Consider the following 24,075-nt stretch of genomic DNA (forward strand, 5'->3'; position numbering starts at 1 on the left):
GTTGCTTTTGTAGTGAGCCAGCCACTCCCAGTCCCCATTTAAGTCCAAATTAATGGTGTTAAGTTTGCAAATGAATTGCAGCTCTGCAGTTTCTCTTTGAAGTCTGTTTCTGATGGTTTTTTTGTTGAAGGATGGCTACTTTTAACTCTGTTACTGAGTGTCCAAGGAGACTGAAGTGTTTCCCTACTGGTTTTTGTATGTTACCATTCCTGAGGTCTGATTTGTGTCCATTTATTCTTTTATGTAGCGACTGCTCGGTTTGGCCAATGTACATGGTAGAGGGGCATTGCTGGCACATGATGGCATATATCCCATTATTGGTATTGACACCTCTTCCTCAACTATTGGGAGTGGGTCACGTCCACCCTGAATGAATTGGCCTTGTCAACACTGGTTCTCCACTTGTAAGGTAACTCCCTTCTTTTCATGTGCCAGTATATTTATGTCTGTATCTGTGACTTCCACTCCATGAATCTGACAATGGGGGTTTTTGCCCATGAAAGCTTATGCCCAAATAAATCTGTTAGCCTTTAAGGTGCTACTGGACTCCTCACTGTTTTTTTACCAACAGTACAGGCACCTTCTCTGGCAGCTCACCTCTTAAGGTGCTCAGAAAGTGCAACTTTACAAGTGCAACGTGTAACGTCTTTCCTACTGACCTTACAAAGCACTCTGCTTTGAACACCTTATGACATACGTGGGAGAAAAATATTTTGCTCCATTTCATAATTCCCTACCCCAAACCAATGCCTGTCCAAATGTTCTTCACTATATATACAAATGTCCAGCAACAACTCCCGTGGCAATGAGTTTTACAGTCTCATTATTAGTTTCCTTTACCAAAAAAAGAAGGAAATTGCTTCAGAAAGATCTTGATTTTTTTCTAGCTACAGTCACAGAACTTATGTGAGAACAGAACTCCAGAATTATCTTTAACATAATCTGACAATGAAGGACCAATTATAAAATATTGCTGAAAATTTCACTGTTACAATTCAAACATGTGAAAACTCACCATATGCATTAAAATAACAAAACTATCTCCAACCTACTATGAACTTATGAACTCAAGCAAGTAAGGGCTACACCACTGGCCCTAAATTCTTACTTAGATTTTAAACACTGGTCTAAAGTGCACCTTTTATGACTGTTGTGATCCAAGAGATAAAATCTTTCTTTGCACACTCAAGAAGTTCCTTCAAGAAGTCAAGCACACTCTCAGGGATGTTACTCAGAGTATCTTTAACTTTTACAATATCATCAGTTATATAACCAAGCGTCTTGTCCTTAAAGTCCTCGTCTTCCTGTTAAAATAAAGGATAAAGAACTGCGTTTCTTAGCAAAGAAATGAGACAAGCATTTATTTTAATTAACTTATTGTTTATGTTGCACTAGGAGCTGCACAAACACAGAGAAAAACACTGTCCTTGCCCCTAAAACTTTGTTAATGCAGCGTTAAGGTTGCCCAGTGATGCCTTGCACCCTTCTAGAATGTGAAGAGTGGCCAAATTTAAACCTCTGAAACATAAACCTCTGAAAACAAGGAAATCCAAAATTAAAGTACATGCCACTCCCACTATGCAACTTTAGCTCTGCTCCCTAAAGCTGGCAACAGTTAATAATATAATCCTGTGGGAGACTATAAAAGTCTGCACAGATATTCACTATTATGGATTTTTAGGACTCATCTACACACAAACATGTATTGCTCAGTGGTTTGAGCATTGACCTGCTAAACCCAGCGTTGTGAGTTCAATCCTTGAGGGGGCCATTTTGGGAAAAAATCTGTCTGGGGACTGGCCCTACTTTGAGCAGGGGGTTGGACTAGATGACCTCCTGAGGTCCCTTCGAACCCTTGTATTTTATGATTTTCATGGAAGTCTGTTTGTTGGACACGCTCATTTTGGAATAAAAGTGGTTAGAGTTGAGTTAGGTAAAGTCACTTTTGACTTGGCCCACTCTTATCCAAGAAAAGAACTGTCCACCGAATTAACTGGATCGTTTCTAACTCACACTCTTTGTTATTAATGTGACTAAAATTATTGCAAAAATGCCTTAGGCACCGAACCCCGAAGAGGTTCCCAGCTGTGAATCCCTGACAGAGATAGGTGCCTCCCTGCAGCCCTGATGTAGGCACCTATCTCCGAAAGAGGGGCAGAGCCTGCACATACCCCTGTTTTAGGCATCTCCCACTGGCTAGCTTAGGTAGCTCCGCATTCATAGGCATCTCTCTCTCTCCACTCATTGTACAAGGAGTCTGGGACGTAACCCAGGCTATGTGGATTGCAGTGCTGTTCCTGCGATTTTCTAGGCACCTAAAAGTTCAGTAGCTTTGTGAATCTAGGACTGAAAGTCTCTGCAGCACCAAGCGCAATGGTGTCCTGATCTCTGTCACTGAGTCTGTGCAATGTTTGGCCTGACAGGGCCTGATCTCAGGTTAGGGCTTCTAGAAGCTACATAATATAAAAAAAAATTAAAATAATTAATCTTGTTTATGCCATTTTTACATCACTGGAACTCCAGTTTTTTCCATGGATTCACTCCAGGCTTTCATCTGAGTAAATGAGATCACGATGAGTAAATCAAATGCAATGCAAAACGAGACTGCATTTGTCTAACCGATTGCTCCAGCGATATCTATGAGAGTCCTACGTACGTATTTGGTCAGGTCATCAAGGATCTGGAAATCTCCACCAAATCCCAGTATCCTTCGTAGTTCATCTATCATTTTGGCTGTCTTCACCACCGTGGAGAGTTTCAGGTAGCTTTTAATCTTAACCACCGCTGCCTCAGCCCACTCAGACTTGCTGCCTGGTCCTCCCTGGCTCTCCTCCATGATTTTAAATTCATTTCTGAGCACCTGGTCATCTGTTAGCAGCTTTCCAAACTGTTTCTCAATGTGACCAAGGGTGATGGAAAAATTTTTAAGGGCCTGATAGGTGGTTTGAAAATCACCCATGGCTGGGGAGTAAATGTTTTCCTGCACTTCATCCAGGGAAAGAAGGGCTTTGTCTGGGAAAACATTCTTGGCATGTTCCGCTTTCAGCTTCCACAGTTTCCGGAAGAACTGGCTTTCCTGTAGGGTATAAACTTTTCTAGCCATGTCATCATGTTTAGCGAGTGGGTGCGACTGCAGATCTTCACTTTTCTCCTTTCCATGTATGGAGTATTTCTTCACCAGCATCTGATCCTTAATGCTCTGTTTAATTGCAACACTTTTTTCCATGGCACCTGTGTCAACTAAACAGGATGGGGATAGAGATTTATTAACATGTAATTAATAGATTCCAAGGCCAGAAAGAATCACTGTGTTTATCTAGTCTGACCATCTGTATAACACAGGCCACAGGACTTCCCCAAAATAATCCTGTGCGAACTAGAGCAGATCTTGTAGAAAAACATTTGCCCTTTAAATGGCCATGGCAACCAGATTTTTATATGAGCATTCATAATTCTCTCTGTCTTTCAATAAAATAATGACGTGGTTATCTGGGATAGCAGCTAACTCTGTGTGTAGCAGAGTCATAGACGGTGGGACAGTAAACATTATAAATATAATTAAATACAGAGATCTGCACTGAAAGAAGGTTACAGTTGCAAAGTATTCAAGTATTAGGAAATTCCCGCATGTAACCACTGCTGTGACATCTGCCTGAGTCTGTAGAGAGCCTGCGACAATCATTCTGAAAGGAGGAACTGCCCCAAGTGTAAGTCTTCCACAGAGGAAAATTCTCAGTCTACCATAAAGCAGATTCATAGAGGTCAGAAAGGATTATTCCGATCTTCCAACTCAGCTTCCAACATAACCAAGGCCAGAGAATCTTCCCCAGTCACTCCTGAATCCAGCCCAGGAACTCCTGGCTGAGCTAGAGCAGAGCGTTGAGAAAGAGACGTCCCATCTGCACTGTCAGATTCCCAGTGATGGAGAATCCACCCTGTCCCTAGGGGAGCTATTCTAATGGTGAATTCCCCTTGTTGGTAAACACAGGCCCCTTATTCCCAGCCTGAATTTATCTCCCTTCAGTTCCCAGCCAGTGGGTCTGGCTTTGTCTTTGTCTGGAGGTTAAAGACCCCTCTGCTCCCAACTATTCCTTCCTTGAGTTGGTCCTTATAGACCAGGATCATGTCACCTCTTAACCTTATTTCGGATAAGCCCAGGAGGTTGAGCTCCCTCACTCTCTCACTGCGAAGCAGGTTTTCAAGACCTCGAATCATTCTTGTAGCTCTTTCCTGAAACCTTTCAGTTTGGCAACATCCTTTTGGAAGTATGGACACCAGAACTGGACACAGAGTATCCAGGAATGGCCTCACCGGTGCCATATACAGAGGTAATATCATCTCCCTTCTACTCTAAACTCCCCTGCTCATACCACCCAGGACCGAATTTGCCCTCTTAGTCACTGAACTGCACTGGATCCCTAACCTGTTTCTAGTGTCACTGCTTTCCAGGATACAGTCCTCCCATCCATTAAATGTGTAATAAATTCCATTATTATGTACTGCAGGAAAACAGAACAGGATGGTGGTACCTTTTATGATGTCCATGATGCAGCTGCACAGACACAAAAATGCTTGTCTTTGCTGTGTCTGTTTTTTCAGCTGCTCAAATTCCTTTTCCCTGATATCCAGCACTTCCTTTATATATTGAGAGAAAGATGGATCTGAAAAAGAGATACAGAGGGCTTTTGAGACAATCACTGTGATATGGGGAAGCTGCCCTGAATTTAACTGATGCAGCAACAAATATCTGCCTGAGTCTGCAGAGAGCCTCAGATAATAGCACTGAGAGATGTGGGTGGAGTTTATTTTGTGGGAAGAGCTTGGAAGAGAACCTGTCCCACAACTTTTTACTAAACATACAAAGATTTCGCAAGCAGTATGAGGGATTGGAGCTCCTGGTGTAACCAGCATAAATAACCAAAACTGAATATTGTAAATGCCTAGAATGCAACTGTATTTTTAAAATAAATGGTAAGGGTGCTGCCAATATCTAACTGCTACTAGATATGCATAACATTCAATCCATCACATTTAACATAGTGGTTTTCAATTACCGCCCCCCCATATTTTAAAACTTCACCTTTGACTACTGTATTTATTAACAACAATTGGTTTTATGTTCTATAGAAGTTGCAATAACAACACATGGTTTTGCATTTTATATTCATTTTTCCTTTCTGACTGTGTTACATAAAAATTAATATGTTTAAGGTGCCTCTTAGGGATAAAAGTATGAAACTGCAAACATGGGTGGCAAGTTTGTAGAAATTTTGGTGGTGCCCAGAACCCTCCCCCCAACTCCACCCCCACCTGCCTAAGGCTCTGGGCAGGGTTTTGCGAGGGCGGTCTGGGGTGCAGGTCCTGGGCTGGGGATTAGGGTGCAGGAGGGGTGCAGGCTTTGGGATGGAGTTTGGGTGCTAGGTGCAGGCTCCGGGCTGGGGCAGGGGGTGGGTGTGCAGATAGGGGTGAGGGGTGCAGGCTTTGGGACGGAGTTTGGGTGCAGGCTCTGGGCTGGGGGTGCAGGAAGGGGTGAGGGGTGCAGGCTCTGGAAGGGAGTTTGGGTGCTGGGTGCAGGCTCCGGGCTGGGGCAGGGGGTGGGTGTGCAGGAGGGGGTGAGGGGTGCAGGTTTTGGGACAGAGTTTGGGTGCAGGCTCTGGGCTGGGGGAGGGGGTGTAGGAAGGGGGAGCTGGTGCACACTCTGGGAGGGAGTTTAGGGATAGGAGGGAGTGCAGGGGTGAAGGTTGTGGGCTGTGGATGAGAGTTTCATGATGTGGGGGGGCTCAGGGCTAGGGAAGAGGGTTGAGTTGTGGGGTGAGGGCTGTGGGGCAGAGGATGAGGGGTTCATGCTGTGGAGGGGGGCTCAGAGCTGGGGCAGAGGATCAGGGTGCAGGGGGATGAGGGTTGGGGCAGAGGATTAGGGTGTGGGAGGATGAGGGCTCTGGCTGGGGATGAGGGGTTTAGGGCATTGGAGAGGCTCAGGGCTAGGGCTGAAGGGCAGGGTAAGGGCAGCCTGCCCTGCCATTAGAAGATGGCAGGGACTAGGACCCTGGGGCAGCAGAGAGAAGTTGTGCTGGGAGCTGTTCCACTCCGGCAGCATGAGCAGGCAGGGACGCAGCAGGGGGAGGGGTGGCAGGCGGGGGCTGGGACCTGCTCCAGGCAGGGACGCGGCAGGGCGGGGAGACCTGCAGGGGCTGGGGCCCGATCCAGGCAGGGCCGGGGGAGAGATCCAGCTCCAAATATTGCTGGAGCAGGGCCCCTGGCCCAGAATATTCCTGGTGCTCAGGCACCACAAAGGTATATAACCTGCCGCCTATGGCTGCAAACTCACCGATGAGAGTCAGCATCTCAGCAAATTCCTCCCTGTGTTTTAGAATGGCAGATAGTACATTGAATGGGATGTTTCCAGAAAATATACTACGACCCACAAAGGAGAACAACTCAGACACTTTTGAAAGCAGCAGTTTTGCATCTCTATTGATTTGATTTCGAACCTTGGGCTTCAAATTTTCTGCAAAATACAAAAAATATAGTGAGATACTGGGAACCATTTCAGAAAATGCACTGGAGTTTTCTTCTTTGTTTTAACAATAAACCCCAGAAAATGTTAAATGGTTCTCACTTCCTTGACTTCTGTGGGACAACTCAGCTGCATTATGATAAGCTCTTGCATACGCCTAAGTAGAGCTGGGCAAATAATAGATTTATCAGCTCACTGGTAATTCCAAAATAATCAGGGGGAAAATCATTTTGAGTAGACCAGAAAGGGAAATTTTTTGAAACTTCTGGTGAATCAAAAAGTTGAAATAATTTTTTTTCTTGGCAAACCCATTTTGTTATGGGTTTGTGCATTTTTAATATATTTTTTTATTTTATTTTTACAAAATTGAAGGTAATTTCAACATAAACAGTTGCAGTTGCTTCAAACTCAAAAATTGAAACTTTTTTTCCAAAATGACAAAATGAAACATTTCAATTTCCCTCCCTCCCCCCCATCAAAACAATTCGGTGAAATGGATACAAATTTATAAAACATTGATGCTGAATCTATATTTTTTGCCAAAAAAAAATTGTGTCTAAATAAATGTTACCCACTGTAAGGGCCAGATTTTCAAAGGCATTTAAGGCACCTACTGCTGGAGATAGATGACTAATAGGATTTGGCACCCAGCCAACTCCTTTTCACTTAACTATGGTCCCAATAAGTTGAACCCATTCTGAAATCATTAGAACAAAATGTCCATATTGAAACTCACGGACAGCTGAGATAATATCCAAGCCCATGGAGGAGTTGAGTAGCTGTATGAGAACGTCAGCTGTGTTCTCTTCAAACCGGTTAGCATTCCCTATCCGACTCAATTCTTCAGTCCACATATTTTCAATGACAATAGATAGGATTTGTGCAAGAATTGGCTTGTTGGTCTTTGAAAATGTCCGAAGTATTTCTTTCAACACTGACTTCTATAAGAAAGAATATTTTCTAACTATATGGGTAGAGATACTTTACACACACAGACATACACACAGAGCTTAAAACCATCTCTCATCTTCTGCTGATGTTTTTGTGCAGTGTGTAAAGTACTACTCACATCTGTAACATACAACTACAGCTGAGGGAATAATGCATTTTTGGGTTTAGGGGCAAAACTAAAACCCCTTTGTTTATTAAGTTTCTTGTTGAACTTAAAACTCAGAAAATGCCATTTTGAATCAAACGGTTTCTGGTTGACTCAAAATTTAATTATTTAAAGGCAGAGGCGACTTGTGGGAGGGGCGAAGTGGGTTACATGATGGCCTGCACATTGGCATGGCCCATGCTGGCCCCTCCCCATTTTAGTGGCAGCCCACACAGGCCCCTCCCACTTTTCCAGCAGTGCCCCCCCAGCGTTGTCACTGTTTGAAGAGTTTTGATTTGATTTAAGTCAACTGAAATATTTTAGTCAACTTGAACAGACATTGTTTTTGAGTTTTTCATTTTGATTTGGCTATTCTGGGATGTTTTGCACTTTTTTTTTTTTGGTCCATGTGTATTTTTTTTTAATTGATCAACTTTAAGAATAAAATGCTATTTCAAAACGAAAAGTCACAATGTTTTGAAAAAGTGAAAATGTTCAATTTTTATGATTTTTTTCAGCCCCCCCCCAAACTATTTGTTGAATTCAACTCATATTTGTGAATAGTTTTAGAGCTCCAATAAATGCATTTTGGAAGCAGAAAAAGTATTTGCCCCTCCAAAAAATTGCCCCTTATAACACCTATTAATCATTTAGTAACCCTTTATAATCTATTTGTAAGTGTTCCCCTCATATAAAGTGTGACCAATAGTATAATAAACATACATAAAAACCATCCAACATAGCATAGTGGGGAACAGAACTCAGAATTTCCTGGCTTCTAGTCCCTCTGTTCAATGAAGGTCAGGCAGGAGCTACACAGCAGGAAAGAGAGATTCTGCTATACCTTGCTTTTTGGCAGCCCTTTGATACGCTGAATGATGTGTTGTGAAAAGCAGTTTTCCAGTTCTGTTTCTCGGTACTTGTTAATGTTACTGAAAATCCAGTAGTGATCAAACAGGTGTTTATAACTCACCTAGAAGAAGGAAACATTTGTTATGCAACCATCCTTTATACCCTCAGAAAAACTTTTCTAAAGCACATGAAGAGTCAGATAGAAACTTAACAATGGCTACGCTGACCAAAGGTACTCCTGTGGGAATTCTGTGCCAAAAATTTAAAAATTCTGCGCACAATATTTTAAAATTCTGCAAATTTTATTTGTCAAAATAATACTACATAATCACACCAGTTTCAATTATTTTGGTAATTTATTTCAAAATATCTGTCAGTAAGTATATCTGTAACAATACAGATTCCCCCCCCAGGAGTAGAAAGTTAAAGAAACCCCTGTGACAACCCAAGTTCCTGTTTCTCTGCCCCCTCCCCTGGCCAGAGCCCAGCCAGGGGGCCGGACACCCACAACTCCTCTTGTGCAGACCCCAGCTGCAGGGGGGCCCCCTTCCCCAGATACTCACAGCCTCTCTCCCCTCCCCTAGAGGTAGAAACAGCCTGATGCTGTGTCCCAGGATTGTTTAGTTTGCTGCACACCAGGGCATGCTGGGAACTGCATCAGGAACCCTCTAGCTCCTTTCCCCACCCCCAGCAGTGTCTTCTATGTGTGAGCTGGGCTCTGACAGGTCTAGAGGCCCCTAGTGGCAGTCAGTAGCACTGCACCCCATTTCTGTGGGGGAAAGGGAATTCTGTGAAAAAACATTAATTTCTGCAAAATTCTGCATTGTGCAGTGGCACAGAATTCCCTCTGGATACTGGGCTAGATGAACCATGTACTTCTGGTGGAATGGCCAATGCCAAGTGCTTCAAAGGTAACGATCAGATCAGGGCAATTATCAAGTGATCCATCCCCTGACATCAGATCCTCAGCTGGTGTAAATCAGCAGGGCCACACTGGAGTCACGCCAATATATACCAGCTGAGGAGCTGCCTATCATTATTTCAGTGTGTAGGAGTGGAGTAACATGGTGGTCAATCAGTCCCTTAAATATTAATGGGCCTGATTCTCTCCTTTCCCAGTGCTGTGGGACATCATTCGCTCCTATGTCAAGTGGGGGTGAAATGACACCTGATCATGCCCCTGATGGTGGCAGTTTACCTTCCCTTTGCATGGGTGTAAATGATGCACAGGTTGCAAATCCATGAGGAATCAGGTCATAGATTCCAAGGCCAGAAAGATCTTGTGATCATCTAGTCTGATTTCCTGTATAATACAGGCCAGAAAGGAGAGGTTACTTACCTGTAACTGGAGATTCTTCAAGATGTGTGGTCACTATCTGTATTCCACTGAGGGGCGCCCAGAGCTGGATCTTTTCAAAGTACTAGTATCAGTCAGTCTGTGCATATGCCCTTACATTGCCTTACATTGTAGTTTTGCCTGAGGCAATAAGGGGCGGGGTGGATTGACTGTGTCTTTGATTCCTTCTTCACTGCAGACCTATCAGATCCGCAGCAAAGGGGATGGAGAGTGTGTTTGGAATACAGACAGGGACCACACATCTCAAAGAACCTCCAGGTACACGTAAATAACCTCCCCTTCTTCTGCAAGTAATTAACAAGCAGTACCTACGTAGGCGGGGGTACGAAGAAGACAATGGAATCGTTGAGGGAGAACAAACAAGTGCAGGAAGTCCAGAGACTTGCACAGCTTTCAGAAACAAGAAAATTACTATTGAACACCATGGGAGATCCTGCCTATAAGCAGTACCCAGACATGGGTGCTGGAGGGGGCAGGGGTTGGAGGTATTTTTGTTTGGAAACTGCCAAAATGATGTCCCCGGTCCTTAACTCTATGAAACGCTCAGAAACACAAAACTACTACATAAACCATTAAAATTCCTGACTAAGTTAAGAGTAAAACCATTTTATTTGGAAAATGCATCACCAAGAGTGAGAGGCCAGCAGAAGCCGTGACTTGGACCATGCGGCAGTAAGAAGGAACTGCCCCATCCTTCATCACCTTCGGCAAAACCACCAGACAATGTAAGGAGACAAGCATGGACCGAGAGACACCACTACACTGAAAAACTCTGGGTGTGTGGCGCACGCACATTACCTTCAGTGAAACCCATCACTGAAAGAACTTCCTTGATTTAATTCTATTTGAACTAGAGCAGATTTCTTAGAAAAAACATCCAAACTTGATTTTAAAATTGCCATTGATGGAGAACCCACCACAACACTTGGTGAATGGTTCCAATGGTTTATTCCTCTCACTGATAACATTTTACACATTTCCAGTCTGAATTTGTCTAGCTTCAACTTCCAGCCATTGGATTATATTAGACCTTTCTCTGTTAGACTGAAGAGCCCAATATTTAATATTTTTTTCCCATGCAGGTGCTTAGAGATTGTGATCAAGTCACTCCTTAGCCCTTTCATTTAGCCCCTCATCGTCTCGTATCTATACAGCTGTAACTTCCTCCTCTCTGACCTGAACAAATCCCATCTTCCCCCCATCCTCCATTGAATCTGTTCAAAACCCTGCCACAAAGAACATTGTCCCGGTTCATCACTTTGATCACATCACACCCGACACTGTGGCATTTTCTCCACTCCATCATATCAAGCACACAGTTCTTGTCTTCACTTTTATGGACCTGCACTGCTGGTACTCACCCTGCCTCTCATCGTTCTTCTTCTAAATATTTCCTTAAACACAACTGACATTATGCTGCCTACAGTTGTGTGAATAATGGTTGTGGGGTTATTTTGGTTTGCTGACAATTCCAAAAAAATCAGGAAAAATATCTGTTTTGGGTCAAACATTTTATTTGGATTTCAAGCATTTTTAAACTATTTTTAAAAAAATCAAATCAAAGGAAATTTCTAAATGAAAAGTCATATTTCAAATCAAAAACTTGAAACATTTCAGCTAATAAATGTCAAAACAAAAATCTTGTTTTTTTCTGTTTGGTTTTGTTTTGTTTTCAACCAACCAAAGCAATTGAGTGAAATCAACACAAATTTGCAAAATTGTTTTGATGTCACCAAATTTGCTTTTCTCAGCAAAAAAAATGTTGTCCAAAAATGTTCCACAACTCTACTTTCCAGGACCTTCACGGCTGGTCCCTACTCTGTCCCTCATACTCCACCTCCCTCTAAATCTCTCCTTAAAAACAAGTGATGCTTTGATGGTCCCCCATGATATGCTGCTACTGTTGCTTATTCTTCCAGTAATAATCATCTCACTGTTCTTTTCCCCATCTATATCTCCGTTTAAGTTCTCTGAGGGAAAGACCATCTTTCTGATTTTCAATTAGTCAACTCACCCTTTTTAGCCACTCTGCAAACAAAGATTTAATACATTTTTGCCAGTCTTGGGTCCACTCATCACAGAACAGTCCAGCGGAAATGAGCGGATGCCACATCTAGGAACAGAACAAACCTATCAGTTGACTATTTTTAATAGGAATGAAAAAATCAGTCTCACTGGGATTTTTTTGGACTCACGTCAATACAATGAAAAAAGACTTTTTCCTGTTCAGGAGATTTGGGGAATAACTCCTGGATCCATGATTCTGCTACATTCATAAAGTCTATGAGCCCCTGGATCTGCTTAAGGTCCCAAAATTCCTTGAAGATAAAAAAAGGAGGAAGTTACAGAAGTGGTAAACTCAGCTTTTCATCTCTTTTATAGACATTAAATCAAACATTTGAGAAGAAAATCACTAATTTCAAGACTGCATTTCAAGACTTGATACTGTTCAGAATCCTAAATATCAGGTCACTGGAAAATTCAGTTGTTCAGAACTCATTATCAGATCACTGGGGAAACGACAGATTTAAATAATTCTGGGAGCTACAAGAGAAAATAACTGAAACCGAGGGCCTGTCTACTTTGGGAAGCTACTGTGCTGAAACTTTCTTGCTCAAGAGTGTGAAAACTCACCACCACCGCCCCCCAAGCGCAACAAGTTTCAGTGCTCTAAAGCACCAGTGTAGACAGGATCCGAGTGCTGGGAGCGCTAGGTGGTTTACCTAGAGCGCTGGGAGAGCTGTCTTCCCAGTGCTCGTGCACGACCACACTGTCCCTTTAAAGCACTGCCACAGCAGCACTTTAAACTGCCAAGTGTAGACTTACCTCAAGAGACAAATTGGGCCAAACTGAAGTGATTCAGTGAGCAAACACTTTTTTTAGGATTGCCATCTTGCGCTTCAGAATCTAAACTTCATTAAAAACAAGGTAATTCTTCTAAGGCCTTAAAGGTACTAACAAATCCTCCAACTTGTGAACAAAGTGTGATTCAAAGACACTATAATAGAGGCCCACTTTTCAAAGACACCATAATAAAGGCACAACTTAAATGAATACCCCAACTTAAAAAACCCAATAAAATAACTAAAAAAGAGCCACCATGGTTTAACAACCATGTAAAAGAAGCAGTGAGAGATAAAAAGGCATCTTTCAAAAAGTGGAAGTCAAATCCTAGTGAGGCAAATAGAAAGGAGCATAAACACAGCCAAATTAAGTGTAAAAATGCAATAAGAAAAGCCAAAAAGGAGATTGAAGAACAGCTAGCCAAAAACTCAAAAGGTAATAAAATGTTTTTTAAGTACATCAGAAGCAGGAAGCCTGCTAAACAACCAATGGGGCCCCTGGACGATAGAGATACAAAAGGAGCACTTAAAGATGATACAGTCATTGCAGAGAAACTAAATGAATTCTTTGCTTCAGTCTTCACGGCTGAGGATGTCAGGGAGATTCCTGAACCTGAGCTGTCCTTTGTAGGTGACAAATCTGAGGAATTGTCACAGATTGAAGTGTCACTAGAGGAGGTTTTGGAATTAATTGATAAACTTAACAGTAACAAGTCACCGGGACCAGATGGCATTCACCCAAGAGTTCTGAAAAAACTCAAATGTGAAACTGCGGAACTATTAACTAGCGTTTGTAACCTGTCGTTTAAATCTGCTTCTGTACCCAATGATTGGAAGATAGCTAATGCAATGCCAATATTTTAAAAGGGCTGTAAAGGTGATCCCGGCAACTACAGACCAGTAAGTCTAACGGCAGCACCGGGCAAATTAGTTGAAACAATAGTAAAGAATAAAATTGTCAGACACATAGAAGAACATAAATTGTTGGGCAAAAGTCAACACGATTTCCGTCAAGAGAAATCATGTCTTACTAATCTATTAGAGTTCTTTGAAGGGGTTAACAAACATGTGAACAAAAGAGATCCAGAGGATATAATGTACTTAGATTTCCAGAAAGCCTTTGACAAGGTCCCTCACCAAAGGCTCTTATGTAAATTAAGTTGTCATGAGATAAGAGGGAAGATCCTTTCATAGACTGAGAACTGGTTAAAATACAGGGAACAAAGGGTAGGAATAAATGGTAAATTCTCAGAATGGAGAGGGGTAACTAGTGGTGTTCCCCAAAGGTCAGTCCTAGGACCAATCCTATTCAATTTATTCATAAATGATCTGGAGAAAGGGGTAAACAGTGAGGTGGCAAAGTTTGCAGATGATACTAAACTGCTCAAGATAGTTAAGACCAAAGCAGACTGTGAAGAACTTCAAAAAGATCTCACAAAACTAAGTGATTGGGCAACAAAATGGCAAATGAAATTTAATGTGGATAAATGTAAAGTAATGCACATTAGAAAAAATAACCCCAACTATACATACAATATGATGGGGGCTAATTTAGCTACAACTCATCCGGAAAGAGATCTTAGAGTCAATGTGGATAGTTCTCTAAAGATGTCCACGCAGTGTGCAGCAGCAGTCAAAAAAGCAAACAGGATGTTAGGAATCATTAAAAAAGGGATAGAGAATAAAACAGAGAATATTTTATTGTCCTTATATATGTAAGCAGAGTCAGGATGAGCTCTACCCTGACATCTGGTGGTGAATTATAGCGAGTGTAGACAAGAATTTCAGGGGCTGATTGTGTTTGCATAGGCACACCCACCCCACCTAGCATAGCCCACGGCAGCCAAACCATTTTGACAGCTGTGGGATCCCCAATTTCTTTGTTATTGGGGCTACTTTGACAGCTGTGGGATCCCCAATTTCTTTGTTATTGGGGCAGGAGGAATCAAATGTTGTCACCCTGATTATGTGAATGAGGAACTCTGAAACGGCTTTATGACAGAGAGTCTCACCATCAATTAAGTAGCACTCTCTAGACAAGAGACATGGGTGCCAAAACCCAATGAATTCAGAGAGGTTGGGGACAGGTGTCTGTACCTGGTGGTGTGGGCTCCTTGTGTGAGCCAGAAGCACCAATTGCACCTTCTTCTGCTCTCTCCACTGTTGAATATCAGAGCTGATTTTTGATTCCCTTAAGAATCTAAATTACAGGTTGCTGAGCTGAACTCACTTTGGGCTAATGGTGCACCAGCACTGGGGCTCCCCTACTATGAGCTGAAATCACTAAAGAGCTAAAATTACTGAGCTGAGATCACTGAGTGTTGTGCTAACTAGTGGGCGAGCCTGAAACTATATTGCGGAGCAGAGCAGCTGCCGGAGAAGAGCAGTTTGTGGGACAGCTGGAGTGCCCAAGGAGGGAGCGGTGCCAAGCAGTTTGTGGGGACGGCTGGAGCGGATCCCAGGTCAGCTGACGGAGCACAGCAGCTGGCAGAGCAGAGCAGTTTGTGGGACGGTTGAAGCAGCCCACGGAGCAAGTGGAGCCAAGCAGTTTGCGGGGACGGCTGGATTGGATCATGGGATGGCTGGTGGAGCAGAGCAGCTGGCAGAGCGGAGCTGAGGAGTTCATGGAGAAGGCGGAAGCAGAATCCCACGGAGAGGCAGGGCAGTCGGCTCCGGACCACGTAAGGTGCCCCTTTCTACCCAGGCTGGCGTGGAGGGGGGGAAATCCCTCCAGATAGACTCTTGAACTCTGGGGCTGCACTGACCCAGGACAGAGACTTTTGGGACTGTGGCTGATTTTTGGGTTGCTGGACTCAAAAGCCCAGGGGAAAGGACACGGCCTAGTTGAGGTGTTTTCCCAATTTAATGCTATGTTGTTTATCTCATGTTATTAAACATTTTCTGCTACACTGAGACTCTGTGCTTGCAAGAGGCACCCAGGGATGTGTGTGTAAGATTTTCCCAGGTCACTGGGTGGGGGCTCGAGCTGGTTTGCATTACGCTGTAGGGAAGGGACCCCTGTGTATTGAACCCGGCCCTTGATGCTATCAATTCGGCCTGGCAGAAGGGTTACATATAAAACCATGGTACGCGCACATCTTGAATACTGTGTACAGATGTGGTCTTCTCATCTCAAAAAAAGATATACTGGCATTAGAAAAAGTTCATAAAAGGGCAACTTGTCCCATATGAGGCGAGATTAAAGAGGCTATGACTTTTCAGCTTGGAAAAGAGGAGACTAAGGGGGGATGTGATAGAGGTATATAAAATCACGAGTGGTGTGGAGAAAGTGAATGAGGAAAAGTTATTTACTTGTTCCCATAATATAAGAACTAGCGGTCACCAAATGAATTTAATGGGGCAGCCATTTAAGAACAAATAAAAGGAAGTTCTTCTTCACACAGCACACGCCAATCTTGTGAACGCTTGCCTAAGGAGGTTCTGAAGGCTAGGACGTATAATAGGGTTTAAAGAGAAATGGATAAACATGAGGTTAGTCCATTAATGGCTATTAGCCAGAGGGTAAGTGCAATAGGTGTACCTTATTACCTACTTCAGAGGGTGGAAGGGAGGCCAGAAGAGTATATACTTGATCATCTTGACCTGTCTACCAGTTGGGACTCTCGTCGCGGGCGCTGCCAATTGCCACAGGTTGGATGAGATATCATCACTCAGGAGGAGACTCCATGTGGCCGCTGAGCAAGGACTACCTTTGGTCTGACCCAGTATGGCTGTTCTTATGTTCTTATTCATAGATTGATAGATTTAAAAGTCAGAAGGGACCATTGTCACGATCTGGTCTGATCTCATGTAAACATAAACCAGAGAACCTCCCCAAAATAACCGATAAGCTGTTCAGAGGAATGCAAGAGGCACTGGAAGGAGGGGGCAGAGCGGGGACAGGAAGATGTGGGGCAGAGTGGAAAGAGGTAGGACAGGGATGGTGGTTTGGGAGAGGGGTGGAGTGGGGAGAGCATGCCCGGGAACTCAGAAACTCAGCGCCTCTGGTCTAACAAGTTCTCTTTTCTAGGGCAAAATTTGGTTTTCAGTCAGGCACAGCAAACAGGAGCTACTTACCCCTGGTCTACACCCCAACACTGAGCCTGCTCCACACAAACCACTCCTGACAGGCAAACAGTTCCCTCCCCTTCACCCATGCACCGAGAATTCCTTCTGAGACTTTGCTTTCACTTACCCCTCACTATGCCTCAGAGACCACTGTTATGTGTGTGACCAGATTACTGACAACCCCACAGCTACTGACACAGTCTACAGACCCCAGCACTCATACTGGACCCCTCAAGTTACACATGCACTGCACTTTAAATTGCAATCATAGCCCTTCCAAGCAGCTCCAATGAATCTATCCACCATTCAGCACAGCTGCACTTAACACAATGACCACAACTGTGTTAAATGGTGGAGGGATTAGTTGGAACAGGCTTGTAGAGATGGCTGATCAGTAGCTGGTGTAAATGATACCACAGCTGGTATGAATCATCCAAAGCTCCATTGGAATCAATGCAACTGTGGCAATTTACACCAGAGGAGGATCTGGTCCACTGAATGCACACTAGGAAATTGCATAACAAGATTCCACCATTTCTACCACTGGTTCACCAGTGGGAGCCCTGTTGTAGACAAGGCTCTGGAGGTTTCTGGCATGTTTGCCATGCTTTCAATTAGCCTGTTCTAAGCAGTTTTATTTGAGCAGATTTATGCAGGTTCTCTGTCAGATCACATATGGCACCTCGGTGACAATTCATGGTTTTACTAATGGACATTTTTGGCACAGCAAAGTTCGTGGCCACTAATGAGAGTATATGAGCTTCCTGAAAGAAACCTTGGAACATTTAGAGAAAATTCCTCATCAATAACTTAAAATGTTCATTTTACCCTTTTGGTTTGCAGTAAATCTTCTGTTCGAGAGAACAATTCCAAAATCTGCAGTGACGTCATCACGGGGCTGAATGATATTTTCTTCGGGTGTTTCAAGAAAATTTTGACCAAAGCGAGTGTTAAATTAAGGCACTGCAGAACATTCTCCAACTCCTTTGGCTGCAAAACATCCTCTGCATTTCCTGTCTGACGTCTGCGTATACAGCAACGGAAATAGCATTGAAAACTCAACTCTTCAATAATCTATTGCATTTTAACTTTAAAATATCATGTAAAATTAATAAAAATATAGGACAACTAGTATATTAGGCAAGCACTGCACAGACACACAGTGACAGAGATCGGGATGCCTTTGTGCTTGGCACTGCACAGACACACAGTGAGAAACAGTCTCTGCCTCTTACAAGTCACTGTCTATACAGACAAAGGAGATTATTATCCCCGGGTTACCAATGGGGAAGTGGGGCCCAGAGATACTAAGTGACTTGACCACTTGGATAAACCCATCAGAGATTGTGAGGTGCCCACATATTAAGGCAATGGGGGCCAAATAAGCACCTGAGATAGACAGAGGGTCAGCTGGGGTCAGAACTAACTCTCAGGCAGAGTGAGTCATTCAGGGCCTGGGTAAGTGCTAAGTTACACACAGCTCCACACAGCCTTGATCCTCTGCTCCAACCAGGGAGTGCTCAGACTTCTGCTGGTGGGGCCCAGTGAGTGCTAAGCATTCTGGGATGTCTCAGGTCACACCTCTTAGCAGTGTAGACACATTCAGACACAAGAGGCAGCAGAGGGCGGTCAGGATCAGACTGTCCCCACCTGAATCCCCACCTCCTGGCCCCATTCTTCTCCAGCGATGGGAGCTCCTCACATCCTTTTACATTCATTGGGCTATGTCTAATGTACATGTACAAGGTAAAGCAAAATCTTGCTTACTGCCCCCACCCCCCACACCATAAGTGAGAGGCAGTAGGGAAAAAAACCCGATGGTAATTACACATCTTAGGTGAAATTCAGGTATTAATATTGTTTTGTTACTTGCATCTTTGTATTAGCCAAATTGCAGCCACAAAACGTTGGCGTTTAAATCAGTTGCTGCGCATCATGATTCCAAAAATGGGTATCACATTAGTTGCAATTTCACACATACCCAGCACGGTAAAGGAAGCCGGCAACATACTTTACACAGGAAGTACTGAAGCAAAATGCAACCGCTTTTGCTACCCGCAATCTAAATCATAGTTATTGTTACAATTCTTAATTCACTAAAAGAAAATATTCAACTTATCTCTTGTGAATTGCCCTTTACCTAAACAAATAAAGTTAATACATGTTAATATTTTTTCTCTCTTACCCACTTGTGTTTTTGTCTAGGGTTTAAAGATGCAAGAAAACATATTTGGCTCCTAACTAAATCATTAGATCTTTTTAGAGGCAAACCAAGGTATAAACCGGAAACGATTAATGATTTCAATCCTTAGGTTTCCTGGACCTGCTCTGAATAACAATCTTTAATCCATTGGTGGTAAGGTTTGCTGGTATGTTGAAATTACTTGTCTGTGAGTGTGACGTTGCACTCTATATGATTTTATAAATATATGCTAATGAGTGTGAATATAATATAACTGGAATATGCTTCATGCAAAAGGTCTCTTGTAAGGTATCATTACAAAGCTTATAATCTACTGAGTGTGGTCATCCTATTTGTATAAATATATCACTCTTGTATATGAAACTAGAAATATGAACTACAACTCTGAGGGCCTATTGCAATTATGCAAAGTGAGGGCCATTAATGGTGATTTGGAATCTTGATGGCTCCCATCAACCAGGACAATGGACTGTTTGCTGGTGGCTCTGTTTGCAGGCAGGTCTTCCTGTGAGTCAGGCTGGGAGGAATGAAGGCTCGAAGTCTTACAGTGACATGTGATCATATCACCTGAACTGGAATCCATCTTTAACCTGGTGTCTGTCCATTGAGAAGGAGGGGGTGGGAACCCAGAGAGGGACAAAGGATTCCTGTCTTATGCAAAAGATATATAAAGGGGAACAGAACAAGGGGGGTGGAGAAGCCATCATGAGGAATCCCCTAGCTACCACCTGAGCTGAAACAAGAGCTGTACCAGGGGAAAGCATTGTGCCCAGGCCTGGAAGGTGTCCAGTCTGAGGAAAAAACTTACTGAAGCATCTCTGAGGGTGAGATTATCTGTATTCAGTTTGATTAGACATAGATTTGCACGTTTTATTTTATTTTGCTTGGTGACTTACTTTGTTCTGTCTGTTACTACTTTGGAACCACTTAAATCCAACTTTCTGTATTTAATAAAATCACTTTTTACTTATTAATTAACCCAGAGTGTGTATTAATACCTGTGTGTGTGTGTGTGTGCAAACAGCTGTGCACAGCCCTCTATCAGTGTTATAGAGAGTGAACAAATCATGAGTTCACCCTGTATAAGCTTTATACAGGGTAAAACGGCTTTATTTGGGTTTAGACCCCATTGGGAGCTGGGCATCTGAGTGTTAAAGACAGGAATACTTCTGTTAGTTGCTTTCAATTAAGCCTGCACCTGTTAGGGAATGTGATTCAGACCTGGATCTGTGTTTGCAGCAGGCTAGCAAGTCTGGCTCCAACCAGGCAGGGCACTGAAGTCCTAAGCTGACGGGGCAGGAAAGCAGGGGCAGAAGTAGTCTTGGCACATCAGTTGGCAGCTCCCAAGGGGGGTTCTGTGATCCAGCTCATCACAGTGAGTTCTACGGTTTTGGGGCGTTTTTGTTGCAACAACAATATTTTTGCACACAAAAATGTGCATAAAAATAATAAAATTAATTAAAATATAAAAATATTAGCAATAAAACATTTTCCTTTGTAGTAATACACTATTTATAATTAGAATTAGAATTTAACCGCTATGGGTGTATCCTTATAAAACATCGGTGGTGGTTTAATCCTTGCAAAAGTCAGTCATAAACATAGGTGTGATTGTCAATGAACAATGTAATTGTAATTTGATTATAAGACCCAAACAACATTATTATTCTATATCATAGGACGGTATATTGTATTATATTATAATATTATATATTATATATTGCATAATTATTTTATATATACATATATCATTTTGATTTGGAATTTGTCAGGCAATGTAGTCAGTTGTTTGGCAGAACCCACATTAAAAATTCATAAGTTCATTGGTCAAACCACCATAATATTAATGTAAAATTCTACCTTTAATAGCTATATTAAAGCTACAATGTTTTATAGTGTAATAATATAAAATATGTATATACAGGGCCGGCGCTTCCATTAGGCGACCCTAGGTGGTCACCTAGGGCACCAGGATTTGAGGGGCGGCATTTTGCGCGCTCCCCACGGGGTGCACGAAGCTTCCGGTTCCGCTCCAGTTGCGCCGCCGAAGAAGGACCTTCTGCCAAAGTGCCGCAGAAAACAGCGGCAGGCAATTGAGCAGCTCAATGACTGCCACTGTCGCCTGCGGTATTTCGGCGGAGGGTCCTTCTTCGGCAGCGCAACGGGAGCGGAACCGGAAGCTCCTACGCACCCCGTGGGGAGCGCACAAAATGCTGCCCCCCGAATTCTGCCTAGGGCACCAGAAACCCTGGCGCCGCTCCTGTGTATATAGTATATAAAATATAATATAATACAATATACTATACTATAATATAGAATAATAATATTGTTTGGTTCTTATAATCAAACAATAAAAATATAAAATCAAGTTCTAGTTAAAATAACTTGGTGATCCTCAATATTATCCCCATATCAGAAGGGGGTGGATATGTTTATTGTGGAACAAATCTTTTTAATTATTTAATTTTGAATTTGCATAACTTTGTGTCGCTCTGAGGTTTGTTTAGGAATAGTTAAAAGAATTAAGTTATCAATTCAAATCTAGTAAATGCACATAACATCAAGTGCCACAATGTTATACCAGAAAAGCGTCATGTCTTTACAGGTACTCAGCAGCAATACAAATCCTCAGAGGGGACCCAAGCCAAAACTAGCTCCCAGCACCAGGACGCTGACAGCATTGTTCCTCCCCTGCAGCAGCCATGATGTCCTTACAATTGGTTCGGCCAATTAAATGCAGACTACCAAGCTCCAGTGTCTGTACCATGTAAAGAAAGTTGAGAAAATTAACTTTGGCATAAACCTCCAAATGATGAAGTCTGTATGTTGTGATCTGGAGCCTACAGCAGCAGCCCAGTGCAAGGACACTGTGACATTGCACCCCATAATGCTTTATGGAAATATGTTTATGAAAGTAAATATAACATAACTGGAATATGTTTTATGCTACATATGCCATGTAACATATCTCCGCAAAGGTTATGATCTACTGAATATATTCATCCTATTTGTATGCATGTATCATTTTTGTATTCGAAATTATGAATATTGGCTGTGTACTGGTTTGATTTTAAGTAGCCTTAGTAAGGTATTTGATCAGCTTCTTGAGAAAGGAATTTGCAAGTTAAGTGCCCAATCAAGAAACACTTAAGCTAACAATGAACGCTGAGATGCTAATCCACATCTGAGCTTTCCTGGGAATGTGGCCTGGCTTGTAAGGACTGAGTCATGCACGGACATGTGACTTGCCCATGTGACTACAAAACTCCATTTTGGAATTGAATTCTGCACAGGAGAGAAGAGGGGGTTTCCACCCACAAGAGAAAGTCTATTTAAGCCCCTGGGAGACCCCTCCATTTTGTCTTCAGCTGGCTCAAGAAATAGCCTCTCCACCCACCAAAGGATACCTGAAAGAAACTGGAACAAAGGACAGTAACCACAGGGGTATGAGTGATTGCTGGACCCGGACTAGAAGGAGGCTAGTCTGTAAAAGAGGCTTATTGGAACATCTCTGAGAGTGAGATTTTATCTGTATTCAGCTTTTTACTGTATTAGGCATAGACTTGCGTGTTTTATTTTATTTTGTTTGGTAATTCACTTTGTTCTGTCTGTTATTACTTGGAACCACTTAAGTCCTACTTTTTGGATTTAATACAATCACTTTTTAATTATTAATTAACCAAGACTATGTATTAATACCTGGGGGAGCAAACAGCTGTGCATCTCTCTCTATCAGTGATATAGAGGGTGAACAATTTCTGAGTTTATCCTGTATATGCTTCATACACGATAAAATGGATTTATTTGGGGTTTGGACCCCATTGGGAGCTGGGCACCTGAGTGTTGGAGGCAGGAACACTTCTTAAGCTGTTTTCAGGTAAGCCTGCAGCTTTTGGGAGATGTGGTTCAGACCTGGGTCTGTGTTTGTAACAGGCTAGCGTGTCTGGCTCAAACAAGGCACGGTACTGGAGTCCCAAGCTGCCAGGGAAAATGGGCTTAAAGGTAGTCTCAGCATATCAGTTGGCAGCCCCAAGAGGGTCTCTGTGACCCAGGCCATCACAGACACCTTTTGTGCACTGGTGCAAGGACACCTTTTTGCACGAGTATTGGCATCGGGGTAATATAATCTCATCCCCAGTGGGCAGCATACAAAAGCTGGGGAAGACTGAACATGGACAGTATTAAGTTTATGGCCTGAAGTGTTGGTGTCATGTATATCTATAAATATATGTATGTCTATATATCAGAAAGGGACACATTGTAAAGGAGCATGCCAGGAAAAAGTGCAACCCTCTGCTGTGCACTAGCGTCTGTAACCACGTCACCTTTGGTAACCTGGAAAAGCGTTTATCTTCAGATCAATAACTCTGGAGTGGGCACATCTATACCAGGTGTAGCAATGGGCATAAATCAGCTCTGTACATAGTATACACATATGACACCATCCTATAATTATAGGATTGGAAAAGGTCCCACATTTCACCATGGATTAGCAATAGCTACATTGTATTGTAAATGACTGTTTTTAAAACAGGAAAAGCCACTTATTTAATTCTTGTCAAAAGTGCCACCGAAAGCAATTCAGGTCTGGGGTCTGTAACACCACACCCTAAATAAAACTCTTATTTAACTAAGATTATCATGGCAAAATCTTGTGAGTCCTGTTCACAGCCTCGTTGCCTGTGTTCAAGCCAGGTGAGAACGTGTTCGGTCACTTGGCAGTTACCCACTCAGTAGGGCACCTTGAAGACAATGTATAATACACGTAGCAATTTATCTCCTCTGGTAGTTGATCACCAAACAGGAAAATTCCACCGATGGCCTGTTGCTCTGAAGAGGGGTATCAGCACATTGGCAGATACAATATGTTTGAGGTGGACACACCGCGGTGTGGTCAGAAGGAAGGTACCATAAAATCCATTGTCATCATCATTGATAGCCTGCCAGGCTAACCAAGCAATAGGTTTGTATGCGGAGGGTAACATAGAGTGAAGTGGCTGGTATCTCAATATTGCAATATATCAAAATTATAGTTATGGTCAATTGGAGTGCAGGGTCACAGGGTTAAATTTTTGCCAGACCCCAAAGGCACAGATACACCTATACTAATTCAGCAGGTGGCAATTCCCATTTTCCCGT

At 42.7% G+C, this 24,075-nt stretch overlaps 1 protein-coding gene across 1 annotated transcript in view; it reads right to left on the reverse strand.

The window, feature by feature from the left end:
* Positions 1-24,075, reverse strand: part of LOC116825110 (E3 ubiquitin-protein ligase rnf213-alpha-like) — a 142,277-nt gene that overhangs the window by 84,782 nt on the left and 33,420 nt on the right. The window contains exons 11-19 of the mRNA XM_075065869.1: positions 17,562-17,757; positions 12,018-12,140; positions 11,837-11,935; positions 8,458-8,586; positions 7,254-7,458; positions 6,329-6,508; positions 4,530-4,661; positions 2,657-3,240; positions 1,139-1,304 (exon numbers count right to left, since the gene is read on the reverse strand). Coding sequence (XP_074921970.1) covers positions 1,139-1,304; positions 2,657-3,240; positions 4,530-4,661; positions 6,329-6,508; positions 7,254-7,458; positions 8,458-8,586; positions 11,837-11,935; positions 12,018-12,140; positions 17,562-17,757 — 1,814 coding nt within the window. The remainder of the gene's footprint in view (positions 1-1,138; positions 1,305-2,656; positions 3,241-4,529; positions 4,662-6,328; positions 6,509-7,253; positions 7,459-8,457; positions 8,587-11,836; positions 11,936-12,017; positions 12,141-17,561; positions 17,758-24,075) is intronic.

This window comes from Chelonoidis abingdonii, chromosome 4, assembly GCF_003597395.2.
Source record: "Chelonoidis abingdonii isolate Lonesome George chromosome 4, CheloAbing_2.0, whole genome shotgun sequence".
Classification (NCBI taxonomy): domain Eukaryota; kingdom Metazoa; phylum Chordata; order Testudines; family Testudinidae; genus Chelonoidis; species Chelonoidis abingdonii.